A 15630-nucleotide genomic window follows, 5' to 3' on the forward strand; every position below is an offset into this window, starting at 1 on the left:
TAACAGCTGTTAAGTTAACAAAGACAACGTTATCGGATTTCCTGAAACGTAACATTGGAGATTGGTGTTCTGCTAATGCACCCTCCTACAACTTTTTTTTTGATTTAACTACTTTTCAAACATGGGATTTTTGCCAAACAAAGTTGTCATCAAAGGCCCCATAGTGTATTATATCGACATTTTCACCAAACCCGCTTTTGAAGAAACACCTTCATAAATGGTTATTAAGAGATATTTATTTTGATTTATTAGTTTGCATTTGAGTTAAATAGTAAAATTAAAGTTTAAAATATTTAAAAATGACGTTCACGGGAATAGAAAACTAACTCAACAAATCGATTAATTAAATTATAGCCAGGGATGCCAGGCAGGGTCCATGCGACAAAGATTATCGATATTTGTTGCCGATTGTATAAGCATAGAAATCTTTTTATTTTCAATGCTGTCAAAGTAAGAAATTTTATTGAAACGCATCATTATTAAATCCACCGCTGAATTCACAACGCTAACTGTTTGGTCCATAACATTTCCATCAAAATATCGGCCTTCAGAACTATCTGAAACTTTACATTCTCCGAATCCTTTTTTTTGCAAGGCTATTATTTCATCCCTTAAAATAGTTTGTAGTATAGAACATAGCTTATAGTTCGGTTGAATAAAACATCGAGCTGTAGCCACAATTGCCGCCGATAAGGGTCCGGTTACTCCAATATGTGTTATAAAATCACCAACGTTTGGTGTTAGGCGAAATGGCACAGGTCTATGTTGGTTAAGCTGGAACTTATCATCATTTAAATCAAACTTGAAATACGATATGTTCATAAGTCCTGAATCTTGATGAAGGTACATCATATCTGCATTTAGACGAGTAAGATTTAACGCGTGTTCGCATAAAAAGGCCAAAGCCAACTGCAAGGTTATCTGAAAAAAGAATATTCAAATTGTTAATTGTGGCTTTATTTTTAAGATTTATGAGATTTTTTTATTTAAGGTAACTTAAAATCATAAACTAAGAGAGATAAGGTAAACGTTACTCAGCTAATGCAAGTGCGATGGAAATGAATCTTGAAGATATATCTACTCAAGGTAGAATTATTAAATGAAAAAAACAAAATTAACAGCCTGATCTCCGTGATGAAGTGGAGTATGAGGCTTAACAATACATATGCGAATATTTATCTTAAAAAAATAGTTTTATTGCTTCCCAAAGAATTCTCCAGAAATATTTATACACAGAGAAAATTGTTAACCAAGCACTTTGTTTATTAATAACAGCAAATGACCCATGAAATTTGATGTTTTGGCAAGTCTAAAAGGTCAACTACAATGTCAAAAATATGGTTTATTGTGTTTGGTATAGCTGAGCATTCTAAGACCGATTACAGAACTGCTCCTGAAATTTTAATTTCAGTGCTGACCAACGTAATGACGTGTATATAACTTCCTTAGTGATGTGAAACTTTTTTGTTTACGAAATAATATTTGTTGTCTAAACAAATAATCTTTATTAATCACGTGTTCGAAGACGACTACTATATAAAGCCGCAGAATTGAAAATCTGCTATAATGGTCCAATCGTAGCAAGTGATACACCAATCGAAAGATATGGCAAAAACAATGAAGATTGAATACCAAGACATTAGAAGCGGGAAGCGGTGAAAGTTGGGGATAAATGGCCCCGGCATTTAACCTAGTTAATTTCATACTGAGAATACACGTCGAATAAGAGCATTTGTTAAAATTCGATGTCCCGTTCAAAAGTAATTCCAAAAACAAGATTTTCTTCTTCTTCCCAAAGTGAAAATATTTGTCCCTGAGTTGATTTAAGAATCTTGGGTACCCTATGGGTGTATAAGGTAGCTCAAGAAAGAAACAACTTAAAGCGGTTTAGAAACAGTTTATTTAGTCGAATTAACAAGCATTATTCGTAACAACACCATTAACGGTGTATTCATACCGAAGTATTATGATTGATTTATTTTTTGTGTTTATTTGCTTAAATAGTTTTATCGATTAGCAAGCACTATTGATTAACTACGTTTGAAATAAAAGATTGTAATGTGATTTTATTTAGCAGGGACTTCATTTCTCTCAAAAATTTTATCCAGCAGTCGTGAATTGGCTATAATATTAAAGCCTCTTTTTAAAGATTTCAATTTTTCTTCTTGGGTACTTGGGCAAATCAAAATAATGAGTTGGCTCACGAATTTTCTGAAAATTTGGAACATAGGTTTTCTTGTGTTAAGAGCTCTGCGATAGAGAATCCGTTATAATTAATAGGGCTCATAATGTACAGAAGGCTTGCATTATATTGTGGTTGTTGCTACTAGCACTAGGGAGATGTCTTCCTCGTACAGGCAGTGCATTTTCGATCACGGCAAGAATCGGCTGTTTACGGATGTTTTAATTCCTATTTTTCATTGGAACATTCATTTCTGCCTTTAACACCCCTAAAAAAGGAATTCAATTTAATTAAAAGAACAAAAGAAGACAAACCGGCTGTTTCAGTATATGTTATGTGGGCGGCAGACAGATTTAATTGTTTGTTGGCGTTAGAGTGGGAGTGTACAGTCGATAGGTATTGATGAGACAAACACATTTAGTAACAATTTTGTTTCTATCATAAAAACTGTAGGCCCGGATTTTCGCGGATTGTGGGCGTTAGACTAGGCGTGTCACCCCGCTGAAACTTGCAAACTTGCGCTGCGCAGGAAGCCCATGAATCTGCATGCCAAGTTTGACTGTTCTAGCTTTTATAGTTTCCGAGATCTCAGCGTTCAGACGGATAGACGCACATCGCTAGATCGATCCTGATCAAGAATATACCTAATGGGGTCGGAAACGCTTCCTTCTACCTGTTGCATACTTTCCGACGAATCTAGTATACCCTTTTACTCTACGAGATATAGACGGCCTGCAATAGAAAGACTCATTTTACATAGAAACACACAACTTGTCACACAGCCCACGAAGGACTTATTAAAACAAACAGTAGTCCTGGTTAAAGAGGGCTACGAAGGATTTGGTTAATTGTGGTACAATTAAGTCAGTTGTGGTGCTGAATGGGGCGTATAAGAACGACTTCAATGCCTTAGGACACCCTGCCAGCAACCCACTTGAGGTGTTCTCCAACTCCTGGACCGGAGGACGGGTATTCTACCGATTCGTCACTAAAAAGAGTGACGCAAGTGCTAGTGACGACGAACTGAGCGACATCGCTGAGGCCGATGACACTTTGGTGCAGAGTTTCACTGCAGATGTCACTTGGTTCTAGTTCAAGACCTTTGTGTAGGTTTCTGAACTAAAACCAAAAGGAAATCAAGTTCCGTCAGTCTCTGTGCGACAACAACACTCTTCTCTTTTCATATTTTCTAAATAAATAATCATAAAAATAAAACTTGCCAAACGGTCTTAAACGTAACCTAATAGAAGCATTTAAAAACCGGGTAGTCTTTAACGGTCCCTCTTACTCAGGTCGCAGTCCCATAAACACTATCACTAGATACACCCTTGCCGGTCAACCTTGCAACCCCACGGCTAACCAACTGGCACATGCACATAGAAGTTGTATTCAGTATTCACCCCATGAAATCACCAGTAAGCTCAATATACCCTGTAGAGCCGAGTTAAATGGAAGGAAAATTCATAAACGCCCGCTAAACGACCTAGGGTTTTCCCTAGGTGAAGTCAACTTCTATAAATCCGTAATCCACATACATTAGCCCTGTTTAAGGGAACTAAAGCGAGAAACGATGACAAAATGGAGCAACATTACAAACCGCTACCAGCTTCCAACAAAAAAATCATGCAATGACAATAACAATATCACTTACAGAACTATGGGTTGAGAGACCCACAGTGTCAAATCAGACTGGAGTTGTAAATAGAACTTCTCAATTGATTATATTATTTGCTTATGTAAATGAAGTCGATATCATAACCCCTAAAAATACTTTCAGAATTTACGAAAAATAACGAACTAAACAAACCATTAGAAACAAACCATAAAACAAACAAATAAAACTGGCACATTTCACAAATATGAACGAAATTTCACAAATTAAACAACTTAAATATCCCCTATGGTGACCACGCCAGATACTTAGGGATAACAATAAAAACGACCATCGCTCTAAAGTCTTGTAAAAAAAACTCTTCGAACCACAACAAACGTAACGATAAACGCTATTTGAACTATGTAGTGTGAGGAGTTGAAAAACTCCACATTCGCATAGTGACGGCGCGGCGAAGAGCAGTTGGAGAACGTGAGAGTTAACAAATCAAGGATGGGGAACGTGAGAGTTGGAAAACGTGAGAGAGAGTTTGGAGATCAAGAGAGTTTGGAGACCAAGAGAGTTTGGAGACCAAGAGAGTTTGGAGACCAAGGATGGAGAAAGAGAGAGCGGAGACTTGGAAAAGCGAGAGTGCCGTGTGCAAAATGAAGTAATGGGACGCCGCCGGACTTTGGACTCTCCCGTGAACTTTGAACCAAAAGAGAGAGGGTGCCATTTCTCGGCAGCGGAGTAGCACACAAGCAAGCCAGACGCATCACGGGAACCAGGGGACGGCAGCATCAGGCAGGACGTCGGTGGGAAGCAGCGCATGAAGGACAACGGTTCAAACAGGAGCCATGGACTTTGGACCCTGTGGCAGCAGGATCAGTCGATCACGAGAGGCCGAGGCGAAGAGTCGACACAAGCAGCCAGATATCAAGTGAACAGACAACCAACCAAGTAAACTGCAAGGTAGCCACAACAAGTCGAGTCGTCGAAAGCAGCGCCGTGGGAGCCTACAAGGATCAAGATCGCTACGTCGAGACGTTCGGGATTGGGATTACAAAGAATCTCCGAACTGACACACAGTTAGCTGAGGTCCAGCGGACATCACACGGCTAAGTCAAGGCGATCTGCTTATTCCTGTCAACGAAGTCCTGGCGTTACGCCTGGAGGGTTTGTCAGAATTTGAGCAGTGAAGGCCGGCGTCAAGAAATCGTGAGCTCGGGGGTAAGCCTGTCTAAACCCTGTGTACCTTGCCCCAACTACTAACTTGGGGTGTCCCGCCTGAAGCCTCGTGAGATTGAACAGGTCCTATCGCGATCAGCCAGAAGGGAGAGCGGACGATCAGTACGGTCTCGAGTGAAATTTTCCAGGAGAACCTACGGTTCCGATTTTTGAAGTCCCGCAGCGGCGCGACCGAACCGCGAGGGTAACGAGCCAGAAGAGAGAGAAGTCCCGCTATCAGAAGTCACGCTACATACAGCCACCCAGTCAGGAGCAATTCGCAGGACAACGCCATCAGCGAGCGAGACACCACATCGCAACAGCCCCGCAAGGAATATCGAGCCCGCAGGAACGGGACGGCCAGTAAACTAAAGGGTGAGACTAGGGTGGAAGTTCGTTTACACTAGGCGTAGAAGCGAAAGGAAGCGCGAGGCAGCCTCCTGGCGTTTGTCCGCGCGATCTGAGCGGAAACCCTAGTGGGACCATCCGGGACAGAGCAAGGGACAGGCGGTCGTGTGTCAAGAGGAGTGGTCTTGGAGATCACGTCAGTCTGTTCACCCTAGTCTGAGAACGGTGACGCTTCCCTAAGCCCGCACGACCGACCCCATAGCGAATCTGAATCGTTGCCAAGCAGTCGCCGAGACAACGCGTTAGGGACAGGCATCGAACAGGGGACATCGAGACAACCAAAACCGTCGGAGACACTAAGTACAAGAAAATTACCAAGACGTCTGTAGTTATACCTGCAATAAACCCACTACGAACCCGTGAATTCTGTGCTTTTTCCCTGAACTACTGGGCGGTCAAGTTTATATAAATTTGGTGGGACGAACACACACAATCTACTGAGCTAGCCGCACGAATCTCTTAGCGAGCAGAAAGTTAACAAATCACTTCGTTACAGTAGTCTGGACTTACTTCGCCGTATGTTGTGAGAACACTACCGAAACGATATTTTTATCTTTTTACCACGCCGAATATAGTTGCTTGTTATTAAAAAATATTTATTCAACCGAAAATCTTTTAATACCCTTTCAGAGGGTATAATGATTTCAGTCAGAAGTTTGCAAGTTTTTGATCAGCGTCACTAGGCGAGTCGATCTAGCCATGACCGTCTGTCCGTCCGTCTGTCCGTCCGTTTCTACGCAAACTTATCTCTCAGTTTTAAAGCCATCGGGTTGAAACTTTCCCAAAAGTATTCTTTCTATTTCAGGTAGTATATAAGTCGGAACCAGCCGGATCGGACAACTATATCTTATAGCTCCCAAAGGAACTATCGGGGAAAAAATTTTAAAAAAATTATATCTTTGGTGTTTTTTAACATATAACCTCCTTGAAAATAATTTTTTTTAATTGGTTTTGAATTTCGAATTAAATTTTATCAAAATCGGCCGACTATATCATATAGCTGCCATAGGAACGATCGGAAAATTAGTGGTAAAATAATATAAAAAAATTATATCTTCTGTGTTTTTTAACATATAACTTCCTACGCTTGGAAACATTTTTTAATTGGTTTTGAATTTTGAATTAAATTTAATCAATTCAAAATTAGTGGTAGAATAACATTGAAAAATTATATCTTTGGTGTTTTTTAACATATAGCCTTCTAAGCTTGGAAATAACATTTTTTAGTTAGTTCTGAATTTCGATTTAAATTTTATCAAAATCGGACTACTATATCATATAGCTGTCATAGGAACAATTGCGAAACAATTTATTTACTAAAGTTGATTATTTCTTATAACTGCTAGGGTATACAAACTTCGGCTTACCGAAGTTAACTTCCTTTTTTGTTTCCTATGCCTTCTCTTGTTTTTGATTTTTTTGTTTGAAATTGAAAAAATAACAGTTATTTTCCTCCCTAGGTATAACTACAAACGAAAAGATTTCATAGTGCAATATTAAATAAGTTTACAACTTACCATTTTTCTGAAATGCCAAAAGTCTGTAGCTGCCGTAAATGTTTTCAAGGCCCAGTGTCTTAGTAAGTTCTTTGGTATCATAGTCATTTGAATTTCTGAAAATATTTCTCTTAAATGTGTGTGTGTGGCTTGAGTTCCTCTTGCCTGAACGTCAGAAAGCCGGTCATAATACTTAACTATTGGCACATCGTAGTCAACATGCATGTTGTGACAACATTTTTTAAATATTTTTAACAAAGAAATGCTGTTTGGATTATCTTCCGCTAATCGCATTTGTGGAGATATTGGGACAACCTTTGGTACCGTTATGTTAAGAAAGCGTCGGCTTGTTTCTTTTTGCTTTTCAAGGTAATAGTTTAACAAGCGTTTTAACTGCAATACTCTTTCTTCTCGACGAGCATCGCCCAGTCCGGAATCAAGGACTACAAGATAGGGATATATTTTTCCATTTGTACCTCTTATATATAATCTTCTCGCGGCTGTATTATTTTTTTGTACAATTTCAACACGGGGCATGAATCTGGCGATTCTAACATAATAATGTGATGATACCGGTAGTAATAGTTCTCCTGGAAGTTCAACCTCTGCCGTTTTTTGACTAAAGTTGGATAAGAACCTACACTTGTCTTCTATTAAAAATGATGTAGGTAGTTTTTTTACTTTTGTCTCAAGGACTTTTATCCATGTTTTTAATTTTGATATCAAATTGTGTAATTTCATAGCACCCGGCTTTGAAAAATCAAAATCACTGGTAAATTGTTCCTTCATTTTTTGAAATACTGGGTCCTGAAAAGTAACTTGGGCGCGTCGTGCAAGAGATTCGGAGGCTGCTGAATGCGAAATTGATGATGTTACGGACCCTGGAACGTTTTCGATTCCAATACCAAATGTAGAACCAAGCTTTTTAACAAAGTGCAACGTGTGGGGTGTTATGGTGGAGAGGACAACACTATTTCTATTTTCAAATGCTATAGCATAACATTTTATTAAGCCTTGACGTAGTTGTCGAAGAACTTCTTCGGTCCAGCTCTCTCTAAACCACACCATTTGGTCAACAATTCCTTCCAATGAACTTAATATTGTGGGATGTACTTCCCTTTGTAATTGCATAACCTTAGAGCAGCGCCACATGGGGGGCGTTGCTTTTATTGGATTAATTGACGAAATATTTCCTTGATTAGATCTTCCGCATGTTGAAGCAATGGTATCCATATTCTAAAATAAAAAACAAACATTATATAATTTATTATTTATTCTTAATTAAAAATATTAAAATTAAAACGTAAGCTATATAAGAAACTTTAATTATGTATGTGATTAAATAAGAAGTACGATATAAGCCAGAGAGAACTCTGTTGTCGATGCCATCGACTATCATATACCCGTTACTCAGCTAAGGGAGAAAGAGAAAGGGATATACAAAAAATTAAAATTAATGAAACAAAAAAAAAGCTATTTTTTATATTTTTACTAATATTTTTTCTTGGTATTAAAGTGGATTCACAAGTAGTTTAATAAATAAAGGTGAGGTTTCCTTCAAATTAAGTTCAAGATTCATTTCTTCCGTTCAAATTAATTTCTAAGGGTTTTTATATGACATTGGTTGCTTAAGCCGAGAGGCACTCCCACAAACTGCAATTTGCGACACCCTAGTATTTTTTAATTCGTTTATTTCAATTAATTTGCTAACTGATATTTGAATTGGTTAGCTTTATTACCAGAATACCAAAATAATTACCAAAATATAATATTTTTACTTAAATTCAAAATTGACATTTGGAAACCATGTTACTTAACGACAAGACCTTATTTTTAATTTATCGTATGAGTTCCGCATAGAAATAAGCTTAGTTTCACGTTTTTTAATGCACTTCTCAAAGTTTTACCATTTTTTAAAATTATAAAGAGCCAAACAGTCATATTTTGCATCTTCATTTTCTGTAATATAGTATTGAACAACAATAATTTAAGTTTAGGGTTGAACGTATTCGACTTTCATAATTTATTTATTTATTTATTTTTTTTTCAAACTTTATATTTTTAATGGCCCAGAATATATAAATGCAATTGTACCCGCAATAAAAATATATTGCAATAGCTTAAAACAAAGAGACTAGTTTGAAGTGGAGTCTCAACATTTCAATCAACTCGTTTTTAAGTTTGTACAAAACCTTATCTTTTCTTCTACATAGGTATACCTTGACTTCATATGAATCGTCTTCCAATCTCTTGCCGTCCCAGAATGCCATGCTTATTCAACTTATACCTCAAAAAATCGATCACGTCTCACTCGCATCGGCCCTCGTCAAGGTTCGTAGTCAGTCAGGAGACAAGCGGTGCCCTAGACTTTTGATAGACTCTGGGTCACAGGTTAATTTTATAACGAAGCAGTTGGTGAATATTCTTAATTGAAACGATATGATATGAGGCGACATTTTATTGGGAATTCCGCTAACTGCCATATCTTTTTATATATACAAAAAATTATATTTGTTACTACAGATCGCTTTTTAGTTCATGGGACTTCTACTCAGAAAACCCCAAATAACGTAGAAAACTAGGAATGGTGTGTGAAAGTTTCACAGATTTAAATTTTGTGTTTCTTTGCTATGAATAACTATTCTGGGATTAAGCTTTTTTCTCGTTCTAGCTTTTATTCGAAATTTAAGTAGCCTGCTTGATTTTCAGAATATTTATTCTTGATTTCCTTCACTACCTACGACGTTTAAGGTCAACATCAATAGTCGTTTTTTTCCGTATTTTATGATATCAACACACGCTTAAAATTCACGAAAAAATTCGACAAAATTGGTGGTATAGTTGCAGTTATAATCGGAAATATAAATCAACCAAATTTATTAGTTGGAGATATACTTGAAAACGGAGATTCTATACATTTATCTTGAAAGAAATATTAAAAATATTTTTCACTTCTTTTTCGGACCTTTTTTTTTACTTCTTGGGCATTTTTAAAATTCATTCGTTCATTTATTTCATATTAATTTTTTTACATTTTTATACTCGTTTCTCGTAGAGACAACCGGGCATGGCAAGATTGACTCGGCTAGTAATCCTGATCAAAAATATACTACCGTGGGCAAAAAGTAAGGTTATTATCCTGAATCAATTTCATCCCCTTCAAAGTAATCCCCTCCCGATAAAATACACTTATGCCAACGTTTTTTCAACTCCTCGAAACAAGCCAAATAGTCCCTTTTCGGTATAGCCATGAGCGCCATCGTCGATTCCGCTTTTACATCTTCAATCGACTCGAAACGCGCTCCCCGGAGTAGTCTCTTGAGTTTTGGGAATAGCCAGAAGTCACACCAAATCAGGAGAATACGGTGGTTTGAAAGTGACAATGTCGGACAAAATTTGTAATATGGCCTAAATCGTACTTCTAAATATTTTCAAAGAATCATAAAAATATAAAAATAATTATTTTTGAAACATTTTTTTGCAGTTTTTAAACGTGCTTCGCAACGTAATTTTGTAACACACATTGATTCGGAAGCTGAAATTTAAACAAGAAAGGAAGTTAACTTCGTAGTCTTCGGATTGATCAAAAATAAAAATACTTTATGGGGTCGGAAAGGTCTCCATCACTGCGTTGCAAACTTCTGACTGAAATCATTATACCCTCTGTAAGTGTATAAAAACCCCGGAAAAAATTCACAGCCTAAACTACCGTTCTCATACAATAAACATTTGTGGGGTGTACAGTGGACGTGGGAATATACGTTACGAATATAATCGTTATTCGTAGAGTAAAAGGGTATACTAGATTCGTAGGTGTGTGTTGGTGGCCAAGCCACCCTTAACGCCCAAATTACCAAAGACTGTAGCGCCTGCATTTTTTAAACTTGAAACCAAATTACTGAAATATATTAGTCTCATTGAAATATCGATTTGCTCAAAAACATCTTGCCACGCCCACTCTAACGCCCACAAATGCAGTATATGCTGGCAGACCACTACAGCTCTTGTTTCTCTTGGAATTACCGAAAGTTTTTTTTGAAGTGATTTAATGTGATTAAAGTGATTTTTAAAGTGATTAATGACATGGGTTGTGTTCTTAAGTCTTATGCCCGATCCATCGGAACGCTGTTTTCCAATTATCTTGGGTTTTGTTGTAAAATGTAAAAAATTTAAAAAAATGTATTTATTTAGTAGACAATAAATAATATAGATATAATAAAAACTTTATAAATGTCAAAAAACTTTTGTTATATTATATATTATATTATATTCACCAAATTAATTATTTCTTTGTGAAATCCGTAATGCATTACATAAATGAAATAATTAATTTTATACAGTGCGCTTTTAGTTTTTAGGCATTTTTTAAATTCATATAAATGCCTGGAGTATTTTATAAAAATTAAAAATTGCTACGCGACCAAACTTTGCCATTTTAGGTCCAGAGACAGCAGCTCTTCGGTAATTTGCTTGAATGTTCTAAAATTTTGTAAAATTCCCACTGTTACCATTTCATTTTGCTAAAAAATATTATTAAGTTTCAAAACCTATTTAAAATTGCATTTAATTTTTTTTGTCCTATTCCTCCAAAGTGTCGTTAATGACTTTGAGCTAAGCTTTAAAGTAGATACCCATTTACATTCTTTATCGTTTTACAAGCAAAACATTGATGAACGTAAAGTGCCATGTTTTAAATTTTTTATTTAACATAGTTCAAAACCCATACCATTTCAGTATTCAATTTTTTTTTTTTTTGCGTATCCAAACATTTTAAGGTCTTGGAATTAAATTAAATTGTTATTAACAGTTCCACAGTTCTTTTATTTTTTTATATTCTTAACGCTACAAGTAGAATTAAATTTATTGGGTTAGTCATATCGGGTTGAATAAAGAAATAAAATAAATTATTAAATATACTTCTTAAAAATTAACAAGGGTGTGTTTACAATTTGAGAATAAGATTGCAACTATCTTAAAGCGTGCCTAATTTTCATTCATTTTATAGATAAAGTAAAAGGCGCTTCTAATGGTTTTAAAAGCATGGGGTAGATTATTACACAGGCAAATAGCAATAATAAAGAATTGCCTTTTCAAACATTAGGTCTTATTTTTAGGGATAATAATTTTTTTTGCGATTGAGCTTTAAGAAGTTTTTGAAACGGGTCAACACAATCAATTGAAAATAAATTAATGTTCTAGGGTCAATCCATTGACTAAGGCTAAGGTCAAGGTGGTGAGTGCGACGTAGGTTAAACATGGAACGGGCGATTGCATTACAAGCAACAGTTAATTTTCGTTGAGTGTCACAATGCCAAAAATCTCAACATAAAAAAAAAGTGGGAACCAGAATTGTTTTGGACACTAGCATACGCAGCTAAGTTGCCAAGAACGGCTGAGAAGTAGCTGTCTCTGAAGTGTTTGCTCAATGTTAACGTGTTATTAAAGGTGATACCGAGGGTAACCGGCAGCTTCTTCATATTTGATTGGGCTATTGCGGATTATTTAATTCAAGAGTTGTGTAATGTAGAAGGGTTTTTCGTAAATAACTATGCTCTTGCTTTTTTTTTAATTAAACACATACTCCGTTTTCAATGGCCCATTTGTTAATTATTAACTTCACTTTGAGGCTTACTAGCATAGAACTGCACACCATTACCGTATGAATGGACATAAACAGGGAGCAGAACATCAGATAAGTCATTAAGTCATTAATCGCGGGCGATTGTATTGCATTTTAAAACAAGAAAGGAAATTAACTACGTCAGGCCGAAGTTTGTATACCCTTGCAGTTATAGAAAATAAAATGTTATGTTATGTTATACTATAAATAATATTCCCAATAGTATAAGATGTTATGTCGAAAAAAACCGAAGCTATAATTTGTTTCAATTTATTTTCCCGTCAATCTGTTTCAATTCATTTTAACACTAATTTTCCGAGCGTTCCTATGACAGCTATATGATAAAGTCGTCCGATTTTGTTTAAATTAAATTCGAAATTCAGAACTAATTAAAAATTGTTATTTTCAAGCGAAGGAAACACCAAATTTATAATTAAAAAAACATTTTTTCCGATTTTTCCTATGAGAGCTAGAGGATATAGTTGCCCGATTCGGCTGGTCCGACTTATAAACTACCTGCAATAGAAAGAAGACATTTGGGAAAGTTTCTGCCCGATAAATTTTAATCTGAAAGAAACTAGTTTGCGTAGAAACGGACGGACAGACGGACGGACAGACTGACATGGCTAGATCGACTCGCCTAGTGACGCTGATCAAAAACTTGCAAACTTCTGACTGAAATCATTATACCCTCTGAAAGGGTATTAAAAGATTTTCGGTTGAATAAATATTTTTTAATAACAAGCAACTATATTCGGCGTGGTAAAAAGATAAAAATATCGTTTCGGACGGACGGACATGGCTTGACCGACTTGTCTAGTGATGCTGATCTTCGGTGTTTTTTAACATATCACGTTCTAAGCTTGGAAATAACAGTTTTTAATTAAGTCTGAATTTCGAATTAAATTTTATCAAAATCGGACGACTATATCATATAGCTGCCATATGAACAATCGGAAAATGAATGGTAAAATAATATGAAAACATTGTATCTTCTGTGTTTTTAAACATTAAACCTCCTACGCTTGGAAATAACATTTTTTAATTGGTTTTGGATTTTGAATTAAATTTGATCAAAATCGGACGACTATATCATATAACTGCCATAGAAATGATCGGAAAATTAGTCGGAAAATATGAAAAAATTATATACTTTGCTGTTTTTTAACATATAACCTCCTAAGCTTGGAAATAACATTTTTTAATAAGTTCTGAATTTCGAATTAAATTTTATTAAAATCCGAAGACTACGAAGTTTACTTCCTTTCTTGTTTAAATTTCAGCTTCCGAATCAATGTGTGTTACAAAATTGCGTTGCGAAGCACGTTTAAAAACTATGTCTTCTTTCTTCACTTATTTAGCGTCTGCCGTTTCTGGAGACGAGTGCTTATATATAACATTAAAAATCAAAATTAAACCTAAATAAAGGCGGCAACATACCCCAATGCGTTTTTTTACTATTAAACCATGATGTAGACAAAGGTAATTCAGTTTTAATTTGATAATGTATTCGCTTTCATTTGTTGAATCAGTTATATTTATTTATTTACATATTGCTTTCTTAAAATTAAAAACTAAATAAAAAGGGATAGCTAGGCTTATATTCTAAGGCTAGCTTTACGCTGGCTTAAAGTCAGCAGTTTCAGTTTACTATTCGCTCCAAGATACAAAGGGAATAATTAATTCTTTCTGTATGCGCTTCTTAATTAATAAAGTTCATTTCAGGTGTCTTAAAGAACTTTCTTAGTTACAAGAAATAATACAAGTTTAATTTTTCAATGAAATCGAGATGTTAAAGAAGGTTTTTGGTCATAGGTTTATTTGGGATACGGGTTCGGTTGTTATTGAATGCAGTGCATTCGTTAAGGATATGCTGTATGCGCATTTTTGTCTGTTGTTGTTTGACTTGTCACTTAAGCTTAACTCGCTATTAAGTAAGATTTGGGAGAATGACACCACCGATCGTTATGAGGGCCAAACATAAACTGTAACTGGTGATAAAATGAATTAATCTGTACCCATATAAATTACTTTTAAAAACAGTTTAAAGTAAAAAAAGTTTAAAAAAAAAAATATCGTCTTCACAGAGTTAATATTAATGGAAAATTCCCAGTTCTCTACTTGGCAATCTCTGGCACTCCTCAGGGGAGTGCTATGGGACCTCTGCTTTTCATCTTTTTCATTATTGGTGAAAGGTGCTTTATGTCTTTAAAGTGTTTACTGTGTGCAAATTAAAATTTTTTTTTTTTTTTAAATTTTCATGTCTATTAAAATCAAACAAAAACACCTCTTAACGAGGTAAAAGTAAAGTGACGACCGCACCTTCAACAATCAAAAGTTCTGATATCTTCTTCTGTGACGTAAATGTAATATATGATCTACTAAATAAATACACTTCCTATATTGGGCACGCTGCACGTGTTACAGGTATACAATATTTAGTTATTTATAGCTGTTTTCTCGCCAAACTAGGTAGTTTTTCCAAAAGTCGTAGAACTAATGTTTTATATATTGAGCTGTTTAACATCATCTTAAATTTCCTGGACCTTTAAATAGAGTTTGGATTCGCACAAAAAACGATCAAAGCTCAGGCAGTGTAGGATGCTCTGAACTGGTAAAGGTGGCCATTTTTGTTGATTAATATCTCTGAAACGGCTATTTTTACAAGAATGTGTCGTATGCCAAAAGTTGAGGAATCTTTAGGGCTATACAACTTAACATTTTATTTAATCGTTAGAGCCGTTTTTGAGAAATCTGAAAAAAGGCTAAACAAAGTCTAAATCATTTTCAAACGGTGATATTTAAACAAATCGGTTTTATAAGGCGTACACAGTATTTCAAAATACCATAACGACGTATAGTACAAGCAGGTAGCTTCAGTACTTCACATGATACAACTGAGAGAATACAACTGAGTTGATAGGGGGGGGTATTTATCCCAACAGGCCTAAACAGATCAAATTTTCCAAATTTAAACTTTTACACTTTCGCCACTTTTTCTCCCGCACCAGTTGAGTTTTTTAAAGTCTTGGTATGCAAATTCTGTTGTTTTTGGATGGGATGATTACTGTAGACTGTTGTTCGCATCACACTTCGATTACTTCAT

At 35.7% G+C, this 15630-nt stretch overlaps 1 protein-coding gene across 3 annotated transcripts in view; it reads right to left on the reverse strand.

Annotated features, from left to right (window-relative positions):
• Positions 1-216: 216 nt before the first annotated feature.
• The window catches only part of LOC108036172 (transcription-associated protein 1), a 223684-nt gene continuing 208270 nt past the window's right edge, over positions 217-15630 (reverse strand). For all 3 annotated transcript variants that reach the window (XM_050889734.1, XM_050889733.1, XM_050889735.1), the window contains 2 exons: positions 6926-8140; positions 217-921 (listed from right to left, as the gene is read on the reverse strand). In XM_050889734.1, the coding sequence (XP_050745691.1) occupies positions 349-921; positions 6926-8140 (1788 nt within the window). In that variant the 3' untranslated portion in view covers positions 217-348. The remainder of the gene's footprint in view (positions 922-6925; positions 8141-15630) is intronic.

Source organism: Drosophila biarmipes, unplaced genomic scaffold (genome assembly GCF_025231255.1).
Source record: "Drosophila biarmipes strain raj3 unplaced genomic scaffold, RU_DBia_V1.1 ptg000005l, whole genome shotgun sequence".
In the NCBI taxonomy this organism is placed as follows: domain Eukaryota; kingdom Metazoa; phylum Arthropoda; class Insecta; order Diptera; family Drosophilidae; genus Drosophila; species Drosophila biarmipes.